The following is a 24,176-nucleotide window of genomic DNA, read 5'->3' as shown; positions in this document are numbered from 1 at the left end:
CGTGCTGCGTGCAGCATGAGTAAAGCGATTTACGCTTCACCAGATGATTACACCCGTCAGCCAGGAGGAAGCACTTAGCGCAATTACTACACGTATGTAATATTTACAGCGTTTTACAAGGCAGGGTCTGGAATTCAAGCAGAGGCTGCTCCTGGCATGGCCCCAGCAGAGATCTCTCCAGCATCACCGGTTCCCACCTCCCCTTGTGTCACATCCCGTCACCTGTGCTTTGTTTGGGAGCCCAAAACAAAAGGCACAGAGCACGGAGGGCATCCTCCCAGCTGCCTTTTTTTTTTTTTTTGTAGTAACTACAAGTGCTTTGCACTTCATATCTCCAGCCAGGCAGGCTGCTACAGGCTGCTGTCATCCACCCCCAAAGAGAGGAACTGCCTCAAGGATCCGAGTGCTGCCGTGGTTCATACTGGCACAAAGTGCCGCCAGGCAATAAAGAAATTGGCCACTAAAAAATAATAAAAAGCTTTAATGTCTTACAGTAAAACAATAATCGCACAGTAGAAATAATTAACGCAGACAATTTCAAATAAATAACACATGGTTCAACGGGCATCTCTGTTCAAAAGCAAACTATGACCTCAGGGAAGGGGTTTGTCTTGTCTTGACGCTGTGCACCATGTCCCAAATCGTTATCAAATCTGTAGCACTCTGCAGCTTCACTTGGGAAGTCATCGCTCAGGTACAAGCTTTGCTCTTCAGCATCCGGGCCCCGGCAGTGGTTGGGCAAACACCGAGCGAGGAGGCAGCAGGGACAGCTCATCACCTCACAGCTCGGCTGCGGGCAGAGGCAGAACCCCCTCAGGCTCGCAGCCCTTACCAGCGAGGTTTGCTTCCCGGCCAGCTGTGTCTCATCTGCTGTGCATTTAAAACATTTTGCTTAATAAAATAACGCTTTATCTCATGCTTTGGATCCGCCCCGTACGTACCTGTGAATCCTTGCAGTCGTAGGTACGTAAGCATCGCCCCCCATTTCACAGGTTGGTGTGAAACAAACCCAAAAGCAGAAACAAAGTTCCCCGCTGAAGCTGCAAGTCCTGACATTGCCAGGGCTAGGACAAAACTGCAGGATATTGGGCGGTCCATCCCCACATTTACTTCATTCTGGCTTGTTTTTAATGACTAACGCTGCCCTACAGCTTGCAGGCCTCCTTGCAAGTCCCCAGGTAATGCCTAAAAAGGATTTGCTAATGCCAGCTGGGTCGGAGGAGCCGTAGCTGGGAGAGGCACGGCGGGCAGGGACATGTCCAGTGCTGGAGGTGGGCGGGCACAGGGAAGGGAGCAGGGAAGTCAGGAATTTCCCGTCGGGCAGACCCGGGCTCTCCAAACAGTGCCCGAGCAGCCCCCGGCGCTCACCATCCAGCGCAGCACCAGGGTCCAGAGCCCTTCGCGTAAGCGGCTCTGTGCCGAGCGCTTAAGGGGTTCGAAGCGGACGCAGTCAGCGTTGCTCCCACCCGGGCGTTACTCGACGGGCTTCACTTTTGCCACGAACAAGGCGGTGGCTTTCTTCAGGAACTCCTCCCTGCTCATGGAGCTGCCGAGCTTCCTCTCCTGCAGTGCCCGGTCCATGGCCAGGGCCAGACCGTCTGGCCCCAGCTTGGAGCCGGCCTCCAGGTAGCGGCTGGGGAGAGAGAAGTGGCCAGTGCCCAGCGCGTCCTCCAGCGCCCGCAGCACGGCCTGGCAGACCCTGCCATCGGCGGTGCCGGAGCCGCTGTCCAGGACGCCAAAGAGTGCGTCCGCTTTGGCCGCGAACTCCAGCAGCACGAAGCAGGTGAGGACGCCGTAGCGGAAGACGTCAAAAGGTACGGCCTCGTGGTCACGGCAGCGGACCCGGCCCAGCAGCGCCGCCGCCGCCTCCGCGGGTGCTCCCCCGTGCTGACAGATGCGCCGCAGCAGCTCGCTGTACAGCCGCCCGTCCACGCCTGCCTTCCGCCGCCGGCCGCCGGCGCCCAACACCTCGTAGGCCGCGCCGGCGTTGCTGTCGAAGGCCGTCCTGTCGCGACACGGCACAGTCACAAACACGCGGCCTCACTCCCGCCCGCTCCGAACTACAGCTCCCAGCGTGCCCCGGGCGCCCGCCTGTCCGCGAGGAGGTCGCCTCTGCCGCGGCGCACGCCGGGAGCTGTAGTCCGCCGCCCGTCCCCCGCCGCCCGTCCGCCCGCACCTGTGGGAGTGGTGAGCCAGGCGCACGTACCACAGCGCCCGGGCCAGGCGCTGCGGAGGCCCTGGGAGCTCCGCGGCGGCCTCGCCCGCTGCGCCGGGGCTGCCCAGCACCAGACGCTCGAAGTAGTCGGCCAAAAAGGAGACGGGCTCTTCGGGCCGCGCCTCCAGCACCTTCAACAGCGCCTCCCGCACCATGGCGGTGACGCCGGCCCGCAGCAGGAACTCCGCCTCGCTCCCCAGCCCGTCGGCCGCCACCGTCGCCCGAGCCGGCTCCGCCAGCCCGCTGCCAGCCGCCGGGGCTGGGGTCGGGGCCGGGGCAGCGGCCGCCCGCCGCTTCTCGTACGCCGCCATCTTGGCTGCGGGCGGCGAAGGCCGGTTCCGGCCATCTTGGAACCATCCCGTTCCGCCGGGGCGGGAAGTTCCCGCGCCGCCATCTTGCACACTGGCAGCCAATCGGTGGGCGGGAAGACAGGCGAGTGCGCCGCCATTGGGCGAGGCTGCGGGCCACCATCTTGAGCGTGGGCAAAGGAACCTCCCTGGCCGCCATGGCTACTCCGGGCAGGTGCCCCGCCCTTAGCAACCTAGCGCGCGGCAGTCGCTCCGGTGACCGGCGCCGCGCCCGGTGTCGGTGAGAGGCCCGGGGCCGGTGAGAGGCCCGGGGCCGGGGCCGGTGAGGGCCCGCAGGCCGCCCCAGCCCCAGCCGAAAGGACACTGGCTCAGGGTTCGAATGAAACGATCCTTTACTGGAGCGCCCTGTCCCGCCTCGCCCCCCAAGGCCCCGCTCTCCGCCCGCGCCCAGGGGATGTACCCCCCGTCCCCCGGGCTGCTTCTGACCCCTCCATCGCTCTCTCGCCCATCCGTGTGGGCACCGGGAGCCCCCAAGGGCCATCCCCCACCCCGGTGCTCAGCGCCAGCCCAGCACAATCCAGCACCGGGAGCGTCCCGGTCCCCCGCCACCGCGAGCGCCTCTGCTCCTCTCCCCTTGGGCTGCCCTGCCGGGGCGTCCCCATGTCCCCGAGCCTCTCCCGCCCCGCAGGACCGGGCGTGGGCCCCACCGAGCAGCAGGCCACGCGCCTGGGAGCAGAGCGGTTCCCAGCACTCGGAGGACGCAGGGCAGCCTTGTCCCTCACAGCCCCCTCAGCCTCCCGGGCCTCGGGCACGGACAAAGCTTTGAAGAGCAGCGGCAGCTCGGAGGGTTCTGGGTCCAGAGCGCTCGTCCTGGGGCGGGGGCTGCTCTTCTCCCCAGAACCCCACACCCCGGCAGCTCGGCCGGGCTCCATCAGCTGCTCGTTGTCCCAGGGGCCAGGTAAGGCCAGCAGCAGAAAGGGTGACAGCAATGACTGGTCCGGAAGGCTCTGGGCACCTCTAGGCAGCTCCCACTGCTACGGCAGCTCGTACTGAGATCTGAATCGTTTCCACAGGCAACGAGACACGATGCCGGCCAGGATCAGTCCCAACAGCGAGACCATTGTCCCCATGGCGATGGCAGGGCCTGCGCTGAACGAATCTGCAAGGACACGTAAAGGACCTATAATTGCAGGCAGACTCTGCCCACGCCAACAAATAGGGATGAGCATAACACCCCCCAGCACCGAACGCAGCACTAACACAACTCGCTGCAGCCCACCACTCACCATCCAAGACCGTCAGCTGCAGACTGACCACCTGGGAGCGGTGGCCGAGCAGGACGCACTGGTAATGGCCCTGGTGCCGGGGCTCGGCATGGTCCAGCTGCAGCGCAGAGCTGCTGCCTGCCGCCTCCTCCCGGTACTGCGAGAGGGCCACGGGGGTCCGCAGCCAGCGCACGGTGGTGTTCCCAGCGCACCGCGCGTGGCACACAATGCGCAGGGCCCTGCCTCGCGTCCCGTTGGGAGGCAGCGACCAGATCTGCAGGCTGCAGTTGGACACTGTCCCCACGGACAGCCCTGTCCCGTTCTTCGCTGGGGGAGACTCCAAGGTGATGCTGTCCACAGGCATCCCCTGCGCCTCAGCCGGGGGTCTCGCGGTGCCGGGGCCAGGGAGCATGGTGGTGGCCAGACGTGCCGTGGGACTGGCTGCGATGAGGTCCCGGAGAGCAGGGCGCTCTGTGGAGGGGGGGTCAGTGGCAGCAGCCGGCTCCAGGATGGTTTCAGCATCGGGCTCCCGCGGTGTGGTAGTCATGGCTGTGCTGGGATCGCGTGTGGGGACACTCGGCTCTGGGGACAGCGCTGTGGTGGTCGTGGGCCCGGCTGTGCTGGGGTTCCCTGTTGTAGCCACCACTGTGGAGGTGGCCGTGGCCACTGGCTGCTCCATCCCACCTGTGAATGCAGCAGGTCATGTGCGGCCTTACCACGGCTCGGTGCCAGGACGAGGCCTCTCTGGTACACGTTACCCCCATGGGATGAAGCCCCCTCTGCCCGCACTGCCCGACAGCCCTGTCCTCCTCCACCCCATGAACGCAGATGGCCCCTGGCAGGGAGAGGCAGAGAGCAGGAGCAAACTGGCATCGCCAGCACGGCAGCAGGGACAGGGATGGGGACGGGAGATTTGCGGAGCGGTGCAGAAATGGGGGCTGCTCCTGTTCTAGCAAAGCGAGCTCAAGCAGCACAGGGTGATGGGGGTCAGCTCCAGCAGACGGGGCAGCGTATGAACCCGGGTCCCCAGCTCCCACCCTGGCACTCACCCCCAGCACTTGCCGCCACAGATGCCACCCGGGTGAAGGTCTCCTGTCCCACTCTGAGCGTCACCTCGCACCTGAACTCCACTCCTTCTCCCACCTCCTCCCCGGCCACCGGCAGCGTGGACACGATGTTGAACAGCTGCTCGTCCGTCTCCGTGTCATCAAAGTCTGCCTCTCCCAGCGCTTGGTCCCCTCGGTACCAGGTGAGCACCAGCCCTGCGAGCGGGTACACCCGCTGGGCCGAGCAGCGCAGGCGCGTAGGCTGCCCCGGCTCCAGGGCACGGGGCTCTGCCTCCAGCTGCAGCGTGTCTGGGAGGGCTGAGAGAGGAATTGCAGCATCAAACGGTGATTTTTTTTGGCACCGCTGCCCAGGAGGGAGCGGGCTCCCTTGGGGGGATGCAGGACTTTGCCGGGGAGGTGGGGAGGGACGGGCTGGAGCATGCTTACCGTAGACCCTCAGGTAGACAGAGTGCTGGTACTGCCGCCCATGGCAGGTCCCCAGGCAGATCTTGGTGCCCTCCGTGGCAACCACGGCGCTGCTGATGTGCAGGACACTGTGGGTGGGGAAGGAGGTGACGATCCCCGGGTTGGTGTCCAGCCCCTTCCACTGCACCGTGCCCCCCGCGCAGGCCAGGGAGCAGTTCAGCTGCACCGAGCCCCCGTACCGCACCACCGGCTCCTGCGGCATCACCGACAGCTTGTCAGCGGGTCGCCCTGGGTGGAGGAAGGAGGAAACCGTGGGGTTTAGGGAAGGGAACGTCACCAGAACCCAGCTGTTTGCAAGGCAAACGGAGCACTGGTTCCCCTGTTTGCTGAGAAGCGAACGGTCACACTCAGGCACCACATAAGCTCCCTCCCCATCACCGCAGGGGAACGCTGCTCGTTAGTGATGGCTTTCCAGCCATTTATTGGGGAAATGAGCCCAAACACCCCTTCCCCCCCAGTTCTCATCCTTCACCAGCATGGCTGCTGTCCTGGCAGCGGGACAGCAGACCCAGGCCAGGCACACGCTGTCGCTCGCACGCCGGCACGCTCCGCGGCTCTGAGCACCGGCTGCAGTGCCAGGACGATGCACGTGGGACACGGCAGCCATCAGGGCTCAACAGCGGGGAGACCCCGGGGCAGCAAAGCGAGAGAGCAGCGGGCAGGGCCGGGCAGCACGGTGGGTTAAGGGATCGGGATGGCTCTTGGCCCCCACGGCACTCACCGCTGCAGCCCCACAGCAAGCCGAGGAGGAGGAGGAGGAGAGGAGCCGGCTCCATCACCCACAGAGCCAGCAGCATGGCAGGGCAGCAGTAAGGGCTGGTTATTCCTTCCTTCCTTCCCTCCTTCCAGAGAGCAAATGCCGCTGGCCGGGCTGTCTCCTTCTGGCTGCCAGCTCCGTCCTCAGCCCTTCTTAAGCTCTGCAGGAACCGCCCCTGTGAGCCCCGGCCCCCGGGGCCTCTGGGACCTTCCAGCTCAAGGGGTATTTCCAGAGGGAGGTTTTCTGATTTTCTTCCAAGGTCAGCTCCTGCACAACACCCAGGGCCGCGCCAGCAGCACCAAACCTGGGAAAGCCCTTGGCCCGAAGGGTCCTCGCACGGCTGCAGGGACCCCCCCATCACCCCCACCGAGATCACTGCGGGAACCGGCAGCCCCCATCACAGCCCAGGCAGCGCCATGACGGGAGGAACCCGTCCCCAAGCCCTGACCGCCCCGAAACGCGGAGTTTGGAAAGGCGCATCCCCAGGGCAGAGGGAGGAGGTGTCCAGCGCCAGGCTGAGTGCTGCTCAGCAGGGCTGCAAACAGCATTTATTCCCAGAACAGCATGTCTTCAAGGATGAAAGCGGGTGTTCCTGGGAGGGTCAGGTTTATGGTATAAATGGAGAAAGTGTTACTACATGGAAGATGTTGATTACCCGACATTATCTAGCCCCAAGGCCCTGGCACAGCCTTAGCGCCTGTCCTGTCTCATGGCAGGTCTGGCATCGCTTCCTTGCTCCTGCCCAGCATCCCGGGAAGAGACGGTCCCAGTTCTGCCCCATCCCATCCCGCCGGGCTGCGGCCGGGGCTGGGGAAGGTGCCGCAGGGCTGAGGGGGAGGACGTGCCCAGCCGTGCACCTCCTGTTGCAGAGGGTGGAAATTCGGCACAGGACCTGGCCATTTCCCATCTGAGAATTCTCAGGAGAGGCAGCTCCAGGCACTGGGCATGTCGCGCATCCTTTCAGGAGGCCAGGTAATTAATCCTCTGACAGCCTGGGAGGCCTCCGAGCAAGGGAAGTGCTCTATAAACAGCCACCATCAAATATGCACATTCAGCTAAAGCCGGGTGATTAACGGCTCTGGGGTTTTTGTTCCTTCCATCCTGTGTTAACAGAGCCACTTCCCGGAGTTTACAGTGGCGGCCGAAGCCCCCGGCCCAGCCCTGGCGTGGGACAAGCTGTGGCCAGGGCTGCTCCCCACGCTGGCCGGGCTCTTCCCAGCAGCGATCCCGGGACGCCCAAGGACGCACACATGATACCAGGGTTTCACCTCCCGGTCCCACAGCCCAGCTCCACGCCACCCACTCGGATGCCCGAGGCCGCCCCGTCGGTCGGTCCCTCCGTGGGTGATGGAGCGGTCAGGGCTGCCCAGGCTGCACACCCACAGCGGTTTACAGAGGGGGCAAGCACCAAGCCATGAGTTACTTCATTAGGGGAAGGATTGCTTTGTAATGTCACCAACTAAGAGTTTAAAGAAGGGAAATACCGTCCTCACAGACCACACTCGCTGTTATGGGATTTTTGGGGCAGGAGGGGCAAAACACAGTTAAAAAAGTAAATTATCCAAGCCCTGGAAGCCGCCCTTGGCCGGGGTCTGGTTGCAGTTTTCAGCTGGGGCTTCTGCGATGATGGACCAACACTGACAGGTCCTGGAGGATCAGTCCCAGCTTTTCGGCACCCACCGGCTGCAGCGGCTGCCAGGTCCGTGCCTAGTGCCTGGGGCTGCGGAGCTGCGCGGCCTCCATCCGTGAGCCGGGGGGAAAGCGGCCGCGGCTGTCAGGGACCAGACTGACGTTCCCATGGGGGACAGCTCTCTGCGAGCCCTCGGCATCGCACCCCAAGCACCGGGTGCCCCTCAATATGATGCTTCAGGTGAGAAAAGAAAAACCTCATAAATCAGTGTCCGAACCAGAGTCGAGCACTTATGGAGCAGACCTTTCTTGTACAAAAGCTTTCCCGGACTGGTCATCAGCAGATTAATAGCTGCCAGAAAGTCCATCGCCTCATGATGCATTTCCTTTGGTTTGGGGTTTGTAGAGCACTTGACGCCGCAAGTGCCCAGGAGCTGCCCTGGCCTCTGCCGCAACGCGGATCACAGAGAAAATCAGAGTTATGGAAACCTGATAAACTTCCCACCCCAGGAGGGCCAGCTCTGACAGCACCGTTACCAATTCACAGAGGGGTCAGGGGACTCGTCCAAGCTCCAAGGAGCATGGCAGCGGGACCCCAAGGCAGCTCTCGCAGGTTTGACCCCGAGCTCCCCTCGCCCCCCGCTCAGTGACCTGCCGCAGTTCCCGCTCCACCGCCGGCTCGGGGTGTCTCCTCTAACAGACCCGGGGGGGACCTTCCCTCCATCCCGGAGACGCACGGCAAGGAGACATCAACAGGTTGCAGACGCAGGGCGGAAAGAGCAAGCTTAGGCCCTGGGACGGTTTTCCACCCAACAGGAAACCTTTTGGGTCAGAGCAAAGGGAATGACGGCTTTCAAGAATCAGAAGCCCCAACACTTTTCCTGGAAGCCGATCGTGGTCCTTCCTGAGGGGCAGGAGCAGGAGGCTCTCGCTGGGCAATGCTCAGTCCAGAGGCGTTTCTCAGGAAAAAACACAGTTCAGCAAGGAGAGACAAGCCACAGAGGGACGAGTGCTGGCCCCCGCACAGGATACCCCCGCGCTGCTGCCGGCAATGCCGGAGCCCCAGGGGCTGGGGTGTAGCCCCAGGCTGTCATCACCAGCACGGGCTAACGCCCCGTATCAGAAACAACAGGGCTGGGGTAGCTGCTAATGAGGATGTCTGGAACAAGATGAAGGATTTCTGCACGGTGCAAAACACAGGACTCTCACCCTAGGGAGCCTCCCCGCAGACTGGCTCTGCCCCTCGCCCGGCGGCACGGCCGCAGCATCCCCATCACAGCAAGGCTGGGCTGCACGTGCCGCCGAAACGACCACCCCATCGAGGAGAGGAGTGCCAACAACATACGGCATTGAAATACCTTCCCTATTTCTCCAAAGGGATGCAAAATGAGACGACCTGAGGGTTCTTTCTCAAAGATGGAAATAATAAAACTAACCTCAAGTCCAGAGGAAATAAATACAAAAAGGCAACATGTTGTATAATAGATGGCTTGTGTTTCCAGCTCATTACGGGATATCAGCCATCAAACACCAGACCCCATCCAAGAGCTGACTTGGATGTGTTTATACTTCTTGTGATTACATTGTTCATTTAGTACCATCCTCAATCACCAAATGAAGTGTTTAAATGAGTAAGATAAGATCTAAATTAAGCCTGGCTGGAAACAAAGACAAGAGAGTCTGGGATGCTAAAACCAGCAGGGGAGGAGGCAGGAGCCAGGGATGCGGCACAAGGACCCCTCCACACACGGCAGACCGCTCGCTCCTCCAGCGCATTTTGCTGCTCCCTCCTTGGCCCGATACCCTAAATATTGCCTCGCTTCCTCTTGCACAAGCACTCGGCCCCCCTCCAGTGCGACGAGCAGCGGGCCAGGGCTTGGAATGTTTTTTTGCCGGAGCACCGGAGAAGTTTGAGCTGTTGAGGTACTGCTGGTTTAATACTCCAGTGGAAACCTGGATAGCTGGTTCAGGATCAAGGGTGAACATGAATTAGTTCCAAGTGCTGTTTGCTCTAGATTATTTTACTTTTAAGGAATTGGTAGAAATAACTTGACAACTTGTGAGACAGGAGGTCAATTTACAAGGCATGATGCGTAGTCTCTTTGTAACAACCTCTTCAGCACAATTTACTTGAGGGGAGTGCTGGGCAGAAGGAAGGGGAGGGTTGAAAAGCTGTCTGGTAACACGGGCGGGGAAAAGGACGAGGACAGAGAACTTCAACACAACAGGAAAGCAGCAGTTTAATAAATAATCCATCGGAGGGTGAGATTAGCCAGTTCTAAACACAACCTGAACCGAAATAAATACATTTCATCATTAGCTTAAAAAAGAGAGATACAGAAATGCGCGCAATAGTAAACTTTGAGAGCAGAGGTACTGCCATTCTTAGTGAACGTGAGCTTGCCACACGCCCACGTTTTACAGATAATCAGGGATGTCAGCAGCCATTCAAGTGCAGAGAAAAGAATAAAACCCAGTGAAGTAAAAAGTCACTATTTTGCAAAAGTAATGGCAAAAGAGAAAGCAATGGTTTAGGACAGTTTTTTTAATCCGACAAGATCAGTTTAAACTCACTTGAACTGCTGCCATTAGTACTGGAACTGCAGAAGGGCAACAAAGCCAATTTTTCCCTGATGTTTGGGGCACTGCTGTTACCGACCTGAATTGTAAGTCCCTGCAGACAAATTCTGGGAATACTGATGTTAAACAGCCAGGCTCAGGCACTACGCAGACAATCAAGGGGTTTTTAAGAAAAGGCTCTTTTAAAAAAGTTGCATTTGAATATAAAGTAACAAAAATTGGCAAAACTAGCTGAACGCTCCGTACAGATTTTCCAGTCTCCCCGTGGGACGCTGCAGAATTACCAGCCCTTCAGAATGGGACATTCTTCATTCAGGTCCGGTAATTTCAGCCCTGTCACCGCTTGGCCCAAGCCCTCCTCTGTCACTTCAAGGCAGAACGGTGGTGGGGTCTCGTCCCTATGCTGACGGGGGGGGGGGGGGGGGGGAGTTACCTGGGGCCGGAGCCCCCACCGAACCAGGCGAGAGCAACTCTAAAATGGTGGGAAGGAATCCCTGCCGGCTCCCAGCGCCAGGAAGAAAAGATACTCCGGAGCAGGTGAGTGGCCCTGCCCCATGCAGAGCCCCCATTCCCAGATTAGGTCCACCCACAGCGGGTGCCCAGGCTCAGGGCTACGCCACGTCCCAGCGCCAGCCCCCGCGCCAGCACAGCAAGGGACCGATGTACAAGTCACCTGCGCGCTGTGAACGGCACTTGCTGCGTACCCTTTGCCAGCGTGGCCGCCCGGCACCGTGACCCCCCCCCCGGCAGCCAAAGAAACCTGTGCCACGATGGAGCCTTTCAACCAGCCCGGGGATGCGGCCATAACCTGCGGCATCGCCCGGCCCCGAGCTTGGCAGCTGAAGAAGTGACCGGAACGCTCCAGGTCCACTACTCACTAACCAGGGGACGTCGGCATCGCTGGAAACTCGAGTGTCACATCGTGATGGACGGGGATCAAGGAGGAAAGCTTGCCCGGATAGCTCTGCTGTCTGAAGGGAAGGAGAGGCTGAGACGCCACAGGCAGCAGCAGTGGTGAGAGGGAATGGGACTAGAAACGCATCGATTTCAATAAACTATTCAATAAAGGAAAGGAATTTAAAAAATATATCTCTATATACTTTATATCATATAAATTATGCTCATCTTTTTTGTAACATTCCACTATATTCTACCCGTGAAGCTCCAAGTGCCTCAGTGTGAACGAGGTAACAATTCGGTGTTTTCACTTCATTTGTGTATGAGGGACAAACCTACTTCAGTTCATTTTAATACAGTGTAAGTAAATGAATCGCCAGATGTACTTGGTAAAGCTCTGGTCTAAAAAAGGCATTTTTGTGAGCAATACAGAGTTGGGATTGCTGCCTGGAAGTTTAAGTGACTGGATTTCCTTCAGGAAAGAAGCTTGCTGTGCACGCATGGTACAGACCATCCCAATAACGTCTGGGAATTTGAAGCATTGCCACAATGAGCTTGGGAAAACTGGAGTCACCGCAGGTCACCAAGAGTTTCTGCTAGCTCTGTTCTTCAGTCCTGCAATTAGATCCACATCAGCAAACCCTCAGAGTCCGTGTGGCTGCCCTCTGCACGGACAATAATCTGCTTTTACAGTTCTGATTACAGATTTGGGTACCAGGCCGGATTAATGCAAAACAAACTGTAAATTATTTCACTCAAATGTCCACCTTCAGTAACTAACTGGTCCAGAAAATTGGTAAACAGACATTATATTAGTTCAGCCCAGTCTAGGCAGGCAGTGGTTCCAAGCCGTTAATATCTGACAGGCATTTAAGAGACCTACACGAAATTGCAGCTCTCGATCTGTCCAAAGCCGACACTAACCAGCCCTCACTGACAAGCTCACAGAAGAGGTCAGACGCTGAAAAGACCCCCGAGCTCACGTCCCCTCGCACTGAAGGCATGGGTGAGCTGTGCTGCCAGGGCAGAGCAGGGGACGGGCGGTGCTCTCCCTGCTTCTGCCGGCTGCGCATCAGGGACTGAGCTCTCTGGGCTCGTCCAGTCGGTGTTTTCCATGAAACCCAGAGGCAAATGGCACTTGCAGTCGCTGCTGCACAGGCACAGCATCAGCCACGATTATCCATTTGCAAAGACCCAAGGTGTTAAGTGGCAGTGCTCCCTCTCCTTTGGCCCTTCTCCCCTAGGTTACCTGTCCCAAACCCACGGAGAAGGGACCCCAGCCAGAGAACGACAGCTACTGCACATACCCCGCTCTGAGACAAGACTATTTTTGGCTGCTGCATCCTCAATTCCCTTAACTGATTTCTTAAGTGTTCCCAGTTTGGTCCTTACTTCCCCAGTGATTACTCAATGCCATTACTTCTGATCTCACTCAAACGAGAACAATTGTTTCCTGCCCTCTGCCGTATCTCTATATATCTATAAACAACCAAACGTTCCCTATACATTTGTCTTAGCTTCTTTCACAACACTCAAGTTCAAGTATCCGTTGCTCTTTCTAAACAGAGCTGAACCCCGCAGCAGAAGCTGCAATGCATTTTTCAACAAAATGAAACCCTTCATAGCTGGCTCAGAAACGCTACATGGAATCCAAACCTGTAAGTTCAAATCAATTGCAATCATCACCATCAAGATCTTTTGCACTGAGAAAAGAAAAAAAAAAAAAAAACCCAAGCTACAGTCATTATCTGGTTTTAATATCAGATGGCAAGAGCCTGGGGAAAAAACAACGTGCTTTATAGAGGTGCTCAAGATAAACAGCTATTTCTCTGACCTTTCTCACGAAACCACACTTTATCAAAGTGCTTAGCAGAGTTTTGTTGTTTCTCCAACCTCTCAGAGAACTGTATTCTCTACACAACCCTTACAAGTTCCAGAAAAGGATTTCTGAAAAATCCTGCCACCTACTACCTGCGGAGGTAGCAGCAGATAAATGTTACATCAGTGTAACAAAGAAAGAAAAACCAAACAGAAACACAAACGTTGTTGACCATCTAAGCATTTGTAAGCCACACAGCTGCCCTTCTCTCATCTGCCCATTCTCCTTGCGTCAGCTGCAACTTCTTAATTTTTCTGATCTTCATCAGAACATTAAGTCATTGGATTTTTTTTTATTTTTTTTTTTTTTTTGAAGGAGGTGGAGTGGGGCACGTCTCAGTTTCACTTGGGCCAGAACAGGCAAATTCATCAGATCCTCAAGCAGCGAGGATCTGCTCGGTTGACCACCCTGTCTGCTCTTCACGCACACACACGCTTTTTCCTTGGTGTATTCTCACAGGCTGCACGTTCTGCCAAGCCTCTCCCCGGGCCGAGGTTAGCCACCCGAGCTGCGACGGGATCAGCAGCAAGTACCAATTATGTAAGGGGACGGGGCACGTAACAGATGCCTTGTTTTATTCTGGCTGGTAACTCAGTTCACATTAGAACAAAGACAACGCTAGCTCCTTAATTTTTCACTGGCGAGTTGAGTATTTGGCAGGTCACACCATGAAGTTCAGTATTCACGTACAAGGGCAGGTTTGCTCTAAAGAACTATCCCTTCACGTGGAGCAGTTCAGCATCTCCCCCTTCCACCAGCACCAGGTGATACAATTCCATTTTTGCACCAGCTGGATATATTTGGCTTGAAGGGAAACCCCGTCCCTTCTCAGTAGCTGTTAGTGGTACAGTCTGTCACCTCATTCCTCCTCTCCCCCCACCCTCTCTGCCTAGTCTCCCACTGGCTCAGTCCATCCTTGATCTGGAGGTGAGACGCAAGCCAGGTCCTTCTCCCCCAACCTCATACGCTGCTGTCCTCGAGCAGGGGCTCCTTCCCGTCCGACCCTCCAGCCTGCGGGCTGTGGGTGTGGGTCTGGGCTCCGTTACTGTGCTTCTTGTGGCCACCCGATCTCAGCGCGAGGTTGTGCTCTGGGATGAACAAGGCCACCAGGAGCGACAGCAGGACAGAACAAGCCCCAAACAGGAACGGAGGCCCTGGGATAATGCTGCTCTGTAGGGCAAAACAGAAGAACAATTAACGCTCAAGTGCAAGGGCGGCAGCAGCCCAGAAAATGGAGTGGTAAAGCTGAACAGCTTACCTCATCTGTAGGGTTGGCCATGTTGGGTTTGGAGGCCTTACCCAGCGTTTCCACCTCAGCCATTTCATTCAACTCCACGTGGAAGAGATAGAAGACAAAGCCATAGAGCGCCGGCCCCAGGCCGTTACACAGACCCCGAATCCCAGTGATCATCCCCTGCACCACACCTGGGGACAGAGTGATGGAAGGAAGACAGGCTCACAGCTTCTGAAGAAACTTGCGTTATTCAAGGATGCTTACGTATTTAAAGACAGGATGAATCATTCAGATCTGGACTGACACGCACTCTGCAGACGAAGTGGCTAGCTGATGATCAGCTTCGCTCAGTATCAGGTTTTACAAAGGTCAGTAATGCCAGGCTTGCTACTTTGGCGAATAAAACGAGCATATCGAGCAACAATTTCCAACTGAACTGGGATTTAAGGCAGCCAAGTCCGAGGACTCAGGGTCCAACCATGAAGCAGGCAAACCGTTAAGCAGCAGTCTCCTCTCTACCTCAGCCAGCCAACACTGAACACCTATGTGCACAACTCGAGAATTCTCTCCCAAAACACCAGCTTTGGTCAAAGACAAGCGTGTCAATACTACCAAAGCGACAGATGTTCCTGCCCGCCCCTCCACCACCAATGCTGAGAATTCGAATGTGCTGGGACAAACTCGCCCCTTGGACAAACGTCCCAGCGACTCACCCTGTTGGTCAGGGTCCGCATTCCTGGACACCATGGCACTGATGGCTGGGAAGGTGATGCTAGACATGGCAGCCACAGCTCCTGCTGCCCACATCATCCTTGGGGGAAAGAGGCAGCAGTTAGGAGGCAGGATGCCGAGGAACATCGCAGACTAGCACTGTGGCAGGGCAGGATCTCCCTCTGCAGGGGACAGGCAGCTGCCGCAGAGCCACCGCGGAGGGAGAAACCTGCCGACAGCACGAGACAAACGTGGGCCAACTCTTACCAAGGCTGTGATCCGAAGCCGTACCAGGCAAGCTGCAGGATCTGGAAGCCCAGTCCCAACAGGATGGTATTTTTATTTCCTATCGAACGCATGAGAATTCCCAACACTACTGTCTGGAAAGAAAAACAGGCGCTTTCAAAGAAAGGCGACAGCACTGGAAGACAAGAGGACGGGAATTTGGGGGAACCCATGCTGCTGTGAGACTGGCAATCATGTAGGTGCACTCCTCTGCTCTCGTAACGTTGTGTTAGAAACCAGCACATCCCAGTCCACGGCAATCAGAGCACGATCTGTGGAGTTTCACAGAGCGGCACAGGGCCACCCCACAGTTACCACAGTTTGTTACTCAACAAACAACAGCTACATTCAAAAGGTAAGAAAGAGGGACCGCAGGTAGCCGTGCACGGTGTGGCCACAGAGCCACCAGCCCCAATTATCAGAAATTCTGGACATTCTTATAACCAGACTGCTGGAGCCAAGCCAGAAATTGCTTCTCACCTGAGCCAGTATAGAAAGAATTCCAACTACACCAATAAAGGCTGCCACCGTCTCCGAGGAAAAACCAATGACCTGTGAAAACACCAAAAAGGGATTTTTCAGGCAAGAGATTCGTAGCACACGAGAAAAGCCACTCCATCAGCGTCACAAATGTTTACTGACATTGCTTCTCAGGTACTTAAACATTAATCAACCGTACCTTCCACTACGTCCCTGCTGCCACAGGAATAAAATGGAAGATTTTCATCTGGCTGAAGCAACAGCTTTAAATCCCTGGGCTCACCTCAAATGCCTGGAAGCGGCATGGGCAGGATGGACAGGCAGACCATCAGCAGGAAGCTAAGCACAGGTCCTGGCAATGCCTACAGAGTGGTCGCCAGCCTCCCACATTTTTTGGGAAAGCTGGAACAAATGACTATTTCTTACAGCTTCAACCTCACTAAGCTATTGGCCAAGATTAGCTTCCTCAGGACATGCAACTAAGATAATATTTGCAGGCTGGGATTTCCTGCATTCGGAGCCTTCCCCCATCGCAAGAGACTGACCTGTCGCAGGTACAGGAAAAAGCTGGAGTACTGGCCAGCTTCAGGAAGGTAGGAGAGAAAAACGGTGATACAGATGAGCAGCACTGTAGAATCCTGACCCACTTTCCGCAAGGACTGTAGGGAAGCAAGGTGGGGAATGAATTATTGTTTTTAAAAAAATGAGTTAATATCATTAAATATTCTCCAGGTACAGAGGTGGCAAAAACAAGTGCTTAAGTCACCATCTTCTACCTAAGAAGCGACTGCTTGAATGAAACCAGCATTTCAGAGGAAGATGCGAACACTGCCACAACACACCAGACCAGGTGCACAATTGCATCAACTCACACCCTTGAATGAGGAACTTTTACTTTTCAGTTTCTCCGATTTACAGTCAAGTGCTTGTCATCAGAATTGTTTTTTCCTCCGACAGCCAAAATAACCTTCCTAGCAAGCAAAGGTGAGGTGAAACTGTGCAAAGCTCATCACCATGAGCAAAGGTCCTGAGAAGCCAGGAACACAAAAACTTCTCCTGACGCGGTACTATTGCTAAGTGATGGAATTTACAGTCAAACAACCAGCACATTTCCACCAAGAGATGCTCTCGCTTCAGGACATCTGGAGCTGCTTTTAGATGGTTTGTAGCTCCATGACATCAGTTAGAAGCTGCCAGGCAGCTTTAGGTACGTGCAGTCTGCCGTCAGTTGAACACTGTACCTTCAATGGGGTTAATCTAAGCCTCGCATCCTCCACTATTTGAGGAACGCATCTTCCTTTTGAGAGAAATTAGCAGAACTAAAGCAAATATAAGCTTTACTAGCATGTGGAAAAACAGCAGCAAGATTACTTACAGCGAATGGGTCTGCTTGTTCCCAAGAGATTGGAGCTCCCCAAGAGACCGGGCGCATCTCTTCTGGCAGAGACTCTGGCACAGCTAGCAGGATGAAACCAATATCCAGTAAAGCAACACCTGAAGCTAGCACAACCACCAAGGTATCGCCGTAGGCTTGGGAAAGGTATGCACCAATTGCGGGGCTTGTGACCAGACTAGCAGCAAACGTGGCTGACACCTGGAAGCATAAAACATTAATACAGCCTCTTCTTCCTAGAGCCTATTGCTCCTCCAGAGCAACCCAAGGCACTAGTTTTGCCATCTTTGATGAGATAATCCAGGCAAACAGAGACTCCTGTAGACAGAAAGATGACATGTTCTCTTGGTGCAATCTAGACTAAGTTCTAGCAAAGGGAAATTAAAGCTACCCTAACAATTCACATACGATACTTTCAGTAACCCTATAGAACGGGCACGACCACAGGCTACTTGTATGCACGCCAGCATCACAGCCTGCCCCCTTCCCGGTGCGAAGCAGCTCGCAGACCAGGCTGGTTTAAAGGTTAAGCAACAATACAGCCGGTATTCAGATCACACAGAAATTAACCCTCTCCCTCGGTGCTAAATCACACAGAACAGAAGAGCAGGGAGACTGTATTATTAGTGAAGCACATTTCATCTTTTCACTGTCCTCAGGCTTGTCAATACATCTCCCACTCTCATTTGATACCCCTCCTACCTGCAAAGCCCCAAATATTTCTTTTAAGAGACAAGCCAGTTATTCAGCTCCTTACCAAGCCATACGCCGTGCTGCGTTCATGCTCCTGTGTGATATCGGCAACATAGGCAAAAATCACAGAAAAGGTGACAGCAAAGACTCCAGACATGGAAATGACAGCAAAATACCACCTGAAACAGGCATTGCCAAAGGCAGAGTTAGAGAGCAACCACACAGTGGTCCACAGCTGCTGAATTAGAATCTCTCCCTTATTCTTCCTTCAGTCCATCCTACTTCATTGCACCAGAAAGCACTCCCAGCGAGCTTCACTCTGGTGGCCCATGGAATTTTATCACTTATTTTCCCCGCACGCACTGGAAGGAAACATCGACATGCCCTAATAGCGATAACGCACCTATCAGGAGAATAGGCACCAGGAGAGGAAAGACAGACTGTTTCTTCCTGACATTGAACCCTCCAGTAGAACCAGACAAGTGAATTAGTCTCTAGGCTGAGCGTCCTTCTCCACTGAATGCACTCTTCCATCTCCTCCTCAAATGCAACACCCGCAAGTCCCCCATTGCTCAGCCCCACACTCGTTCATCTCCTCAGAATCCCTTGGTTCTAACAGGAGTAAACTCACCACGGACTGATCTTCATAAGGGGAATTGGCGCACACGTGAAGAAGACAGTGAGGAGGAGGAAGGATTTCCTGCCCCAGACATCAGAGAGAGCACCAATCAGTGGGGCACTTAGAAAAGAAAGCAGACCCTAAGACAGACAGACAGGATGACAGAGAGAAACCCCTCAGTCAAATTCTGATTGTCAATAGCAAGAGCTTTTGACAACATCATCTAAAGACAAGAATACGAGGAGACAACCCATTCCTATTTTCTACGAGCAGGCGGCGCTACCAAAACAACAGTTTGTTAAACTGCTCACATCCTTTTAGGGAGGGGAAAAAAAATAATCCTCAACCAGCTAGGAGCTGCTAAACACTCCAATTACTTCCCGTTCTCCACGACTGCTCAGCTGGCAGCTGTGGTCTTCCCAGGCATGCCTGTGCGGCGGGGAGTTACCCTGCCAGTACCTAAAAAGATGCTGGCACAGTTCCATCACATTAACATCTGCTGCAGTTCCAGGGAAAGCTTTCTCTTTTAGATGGAGACAAGAGAGACCCGATGAGATGCCAAGGCCATTAAGCACAAATAAAATTGTTCAAGGCCTTTCAAACCTGGGACGGGTGGGGAAGAGCCCTTAAGTGTACACGGGAGTGCCCAACTCGCATCAAAGCAAACCTCTCTGGGGCCATTTTTTGAGATCCTCTTGCCAGAGCCAGGGCCTAACAATCTGTTTTGCCGGAGTCCCAAGTCAGAACACACGGCTATTGCTTGTTCACTACAGTTGCCTCCAATTCTGCTCTAGGAATGCTGGTCTAAGACCAAACTCACTGTGCCGCAGCATAGTCCCGACCTTCTATCTGAGGAGAGCCTGCTGAGGCCCGCTTAGTTTCAACTTCTGTTACTGATAAGTTCAGATGCCATTGATTTTTTTATTTTGTTGCGCTCCAGAATATGGTTACAGGGCTGATCTCACGCTGATTTAGACTATTTTCAGCTGAAACACACAGCTGTTATAGCCCCAAATGCCCGATGACAAGCTGCACGTTGTTAATGCTGCTCAGTAAAACCAACTGCACAAGCTACCCGATTCCTGTGCTCTCTCAATTCTTCATTTTGCATTAGGTTTCCCAATGACCAACCCAAACTGAAGTACGAACGCTTATCTGTCACGTACTGGTTGACATCAGCAAATAACACGGATTACAATGGCTTGCCACCTCTTGCACTGATTGCAGATTCAAATGAAAGCCTGGAAGGAATATTCCTTACCTTGACTCCATGAATCAGGCCATTCATCAAGAACGTATGCTGAGGAAAAGTCTGGTGTAACACCTAGAGGAAAAAAACCCCAAAAAACCCCCAAAACCAGAGCCATTAACTTTTGCAAGATCTCCATTTATTTCTGCCAGCACCTGACAGCTAGATGCCTGGAGGAGCACAATGGGGAAAATGGGCAAATTACCGCCAATGCCCTGCTGTACCCACGTGAGGAGCTCTACCTCCCCTCTCCAACACGGGCAGCCACTTTCTTTAATACTTCCCAAGTCTGTAAATTATTCCAGCAGGCTTGGGTAAGGCTAAGATACTCGGAAACATGCCTTTCTCCATCTCTGCACTATCTGATTTCCCTCTGGTTTTACTTCATGCAACCATGTAACTTTTCTGCTGTTCTCTCACCCTTTTTGTACTGTTGATATGTTTGATTTGCATTTCATATTACTAAGCTAACGCTATATTTCTAAATGCCTTTGCATTAAAAAAAAAAAAGAGACTCCCTTTGTGCAGTTACCTAGATATCAGAAATCAAGTCAAAAACATGCATGACACATTAGACTTCAATGTGAGCTGGCATACCACCACCAGAAAATGAATGTAAAAAGCTGAGAATTCTTCCTGAAGTTGCCAAACTGGAAGTCGACAGCTCCTTAACTAAAGGCAAGTATCTGAGATGAGATTTTAAGTTTCTTTAATAAAGCTATCCCTCTGCCCTTAACTTCTGTGAACTATCAGTAAATTCTAGTAATTTCAGGTCAGGTCTTTGACTCCTGCTTTCCTGAAATCCTCCAAAAGCTTTCAAAAATCGAACTCATGCTTTGCTCCAAGTTAAGCTACAATAATTAAAAAAAATAATTGCCCCGCTCCATAAATAATTACTACAGCTCCAGCTTATTCACGCAAAAAAAAAATCAGGTACAAACCATTACACCTTGGTTTCTACCTCCTATCCTCCCAAGGCCTATGTTAAGGTCTTTACCCTCGCCAGCCCGAGGTCAACTCTAGTCTACAAGAGCCAGTATGATTCCCAGGGAGACTTACTCACCGTTAGCATCGGCGTGGTCAGCAGCCCCCAGGCAAAGAACTCCAGGAAAATGACCACCACTGCGTGGTACACGCTGGGCTCTCCAATCCCCTGTCGCTGCAAAACAGAGCTCCGTAAGTAAAAAAAACCTACGCGTATCTTGATCTGCGACAGATTTGAGACGTGTGGTTGGACGTTAAAACGTCAACTCTGACCGAAGCCAGTCTCGAGGTGATTCACTGCTGTCTAGTGCAGGTGAGTACAAGCCACAGCATCTCTCCATCCGGGGACTACAACACGTGCCTCTCCTACAAAGCTAAATGTTTTCCATTTTTTTCTCCAAGCACTAATATCTTTGATACCACTACACTTTCTCTAAACATGGCCAACCATATCATCCTTTCAAATCCTTGCCTTAAGGACTTTGAAATGAAATGTCTCAATTCTCTGAATATTTTCACAGCAGTACGTGCAACGCCCCAGAAGAGACTCTGGGAGTTTGGGAAGGCAATTTGACTCCTCAGCACCGACTCCATCTACCCAGCATGGTGGGAAAGGCACAGTCCTTAGATCAGCTGTTAAAAAAAAAAAAAAAAAAAAAAAAAAAAAAAAAAAAAACAAAAAAACCCCAACAAAACACAACACATCTCAAGGCCTTGCTTATCTTTCTTTCCTTAAAGATTTGTCATGGCTCTCTCAGGGCGGCATTTGTTCTGTCACTTTTCCAAGTGCCAGACCTCAGCTGCTAGCCCAGGACACACCTGCAAAGTCACGAGCTCACAAGGAAAACAAATCACAACGAAGAGGACAAAAGCACACAAGTTTCAGCTGAATTACATCAGGGAACTGCACAGGCCAAACGTTCAGTAGCACAATGTGCTTTTCCACAGGAGCCCATTTCTTACATTAGCAAACCACATGATCTGACCTCACCAAGAAGTCCAGTCCAGCACTGATACATTATTAATAGAACCACCCGAAATGTCTGCAATCCCAGCAATTTAGACAGCTTCTAACGGCTTGAAGAGTATCCGGAAGTTAAAAAAAAAAAACAAACAAAAAACTCCCATCAACTGCACAAATCTCAAACTCAAAGCGATATTGGATTTGGTATGGGAAACCTCAAATCCATGGGCAATCCACTGTGCTCTTGAGATACATCTTTGGTGCATGAAATGATTTGTATCTGTATCAGCACCCTGCCTCCAGCATTCACTCCTGACAGACTCTCAGGGACAAGAATTCAAGAAACTTGGCACGTGAAGAGCAATCTTTTACCCAGTCACATCCTCTCAGGTTTTGACAGAATAACACTGCGCTTCAGCTAACTAATGCAGCTGTGAGTTATTTGAAATACGAGAAGGCAGCAAGAGACATTATTCTGCTGAAGTGTTGTTTACGTTCACAGAGTCTATTAGAACCGTCTCCCACAGACAGGCTAAATCTGCTTAAAAACCAAATCAACATAAGAAGCACCCTACCCAAGGGGAACACGGTCATTAAAAGGCGTCAGCTTTATTGCACGCAAATGAGAGAATGTTTTGCAGCAGAGGGAGAAGGCCCAAGGCGGCACGGAGCCAGTAATTAAGAGTACAGCTATCATTACCCACCTTGCGCTCCACAGAGCAGCCCTCTCCTCTTCCCTTCATCATCCCCCTTTCTATCCTCTCAAGCAGTTACACGTTTCTACCACTTGACTGCAACAAAATTAACACTCAATCTCTCTTGACAGACTAGGTCCAGATCCAACCTGTTCGCAGCTTACCGTCACTCCTTCCACTCGTCAATTATTGCGTTAGACTCCTTAAACAATTTAGGATACGCGGTCACCCCATCGAACCACTGCTCTAGAGGATGCACGCCTGTTACCGCAAAATATAAAGATGCTACAAAACAAAGTAAGAAGATGCAGAAAGAGGCCGGGGGGACAGGCCAGCGCCTCACAACCAGCACTACTGTCTCTCAAGAGAGCAAGCCCAGAGGGAAAGAGCTTGCAACCATCTTAAGCTCAGGTGCGCCCACTTCAAAGCTGTCTCTGTACAGGCACGACGCTGTCGCCCGCACTATGTGGAGCCTCCACAGCGCTGTTCCTCTCCCACAGCAAAGAACTCCTCTCAAAAGAGGTAAATATTTAACACAGGTTTGAAGGTAGCCTGTCATCCTCAAAGTGAATATTAAACGTCAGTGTTGACATCTCACGCCTAGTGAAACGGATGGAGAAGCCTGTCTGGAGAACGACAGCCTCACGCCACTGAACGAGGGCAGAGCCGCGCTCTTCCACACTTGGGGAGCCCAGGGCAGCGGGGCCGTCAGCAGGCACCGGAGCTGCCAGCACACCCGGGGCAGCCGCAGCACCGCTCCAGAGCCCGGCACAGCGGCTGGGGCCCTGCCTGTGGCTCGGTGTCCCTGGGGAGGGACGGGATGGGAGAAGGGTCTCACCGGGTGCGACCTCACCTCCCCGTGCCCCAGCTCCCGCCGGACCCCGGCACTCGCCCCCCTGCCCTGCCCTGCCCGGCCCAGGCCCCGCACCGGCTGCCGTGCCCCTCACGTCCCGTACTGCCGTTCCACCGTGCCCCCCGCCCAGCCCGGGCCCCCAAGGCCCCGCTCCACAGCCGCGCACCCGCCCGCCCCAGGGCTCCCACGCCGCAGCCCCCAGCCCCGACCCACGCTCCCGCCGGGTCCCCTCAGCCGGAGCCCGGCCCCGGCCCCGCGCTCCAGCCCACCCCCCGGTGCCGCTCAGCCCCCGGCCGCCCCCGGCCCCTCACGCTCCCGCGGCCCCTCGGGCCTCCCGGACCCCCAGGCCCCGCGTGCTCCCACGGCCCCCGCGCTCACGCCGGCCCCGTCCCGGATGACGATCTTCTTGGCCAACAGGACGCTGCGGTTGAGCCGCTTCTTCTTCTTCTTCTCGCCGGTCATGGCGCCGCCGGGCCGCTGCCGTTCGCCGGCCTCCGCGGCTGCCCCATCCTCCCTGCGGCGGGCCGCGCCGCGCCGAGCCCGGGCCCGGACCCGCACCGGGCGGGAGAGCGCCGGGCCCGGGGCTGCCGGGCGCGGGGGCGGCGCCGCGGGGCGAGGGCGGCGGCCCGGCTGGCGGCGGCGGAGGGCGGCCCGCCCGCAGGCCCCGCCCCGCGGCCCGGCCCGCCCCCGTCGCCCGGACGACGGCGTTGACGGGCATTTCCGGCGCCCTGCTCCGCGCGCTTCATTGGCTGCTCTGTCTCTTCCTGGTCAGCCGAGCTGGTCTCTGATTGGCGGGAAGGGGGGGGGGGGAGAGAGCGCGGGCGAGCGGCGTCGTGCCGCCGTGAGAGGGCGGTGCTGTGACGTCACGGCACCTGCCGGGGCGGCGCAAGGCACGACGGGACGCGGTGGGCGGGGCCGCTCCTGTCAGGGCCGCCGCGGCGGAGCGCGGGGCGT

At 55.0% G+C, this 24,176-nt stretch overlaps 3 protein-coding genes across 3 annotated transcripts; all 3 read right to left on the bottom strand.

Annotated features, from left to right (window-relative positions):
• Nucleotides 1–461: 461 nt before the first annotated feature.
• TPGS1 (tubulin polyglutamylase complex subunit 1) lies at nt 462–2,676 on the bottom strand. Its single transcript, XM_075776442.1, has 2 exons — nt 2,177–2,676; nt 462–2,005 (listed from the first exon to the last, which is right to left on the bottom strand). Exons 1-2 carry the CDS (start codon nt 2,524–2,526, stop codon nt 1,474–1,476), a joined length of 882 nt encoding a protein of 293 aa, XP_075632557.1. The 5' UTR covers nt 2,527–2,676; the 3' UTR covers nt 462–1,473.
• Nucleotides 2,677–2,900: 224 nt separating this feature from the next.
• Nucleotides 2,901–6,443, bottom strand: MADCAM1 (mucosal vascular addressin cell adhesion molecule 1). The gene is made up of 5 exons (XM_075776681.1): nt 6,042–6,443; nt 5,282–5,548; nt 4,838–5,152; nt 3,810–4,472; nt 2,901–3,682 (listed from the first exon to the last, which is right to left on the bottom strand). The coding sequence occupies exons 1-5, from the start codon at nt 6,433–6,435 to the stop codon at nt 3,558–3,560; spliced, it is 1,764 nt and encodes a 587-aa protein (XP_075632796.1). The 5' UTR covers nt 6,436–6,443; the 3' UTR covers nt 2,901–3,557.
• Nucleotides 6,444–12,919: 6,476 nt separating this feature from the next.
• LOC104641465 (hippocampus abundant transcript 1 protein) lies at nt 12,920–23,825 on the bottom strand. Its single transcript, XM_075736335.1, has 12 exons — nt 23,601–23,825; nt 20,790–20,885; nt 19,739–19,801; nt 18,490–18,617; nt 17,923–18,037; nt 17,148–17,366; nt 16,318–16,431; nt 15,773–15,844; nt 15,275–15,387; nt 15,010–15,107; nt 14,321–14,487; nt 12,920–14,232 (listed from the first exon to the last, which is right to left on the bottom strand). The coding sequence occupies exons 1-12, from the start codon at nt 23,682–23,684 to the stop codon at nt 14,023–14,025; spliced, it is 1,479 nt and encodes a 492-aa protein (XP_075592450.1). The 5' UTR covers nt 23,685–23,825; the 3' UTR covers nt 12,920–14,022.
• Nucleotides 23,826–24,176: the final 351 nt, after the last annotated feature.

This window comes from Balearica regulorum, chromosome 26 (genome assembly GCF_011004875.1).
Source record: "Balearica regulorum gibbericeps isolate bBalReg1 chromosome 26, bBalReg1.pri, whole genome shotgun sequence".
NCBI lineage: Eukaryota > Metazoa > Chordata > Aves > Gruiformes > Gruidae > Balearica > Balearica regulorum.
The sequence above is the reverse complement of the archived record's forward strand: the minus strand, read 5'-3'. Positions and strand labels throughout refer to the sequence as shown.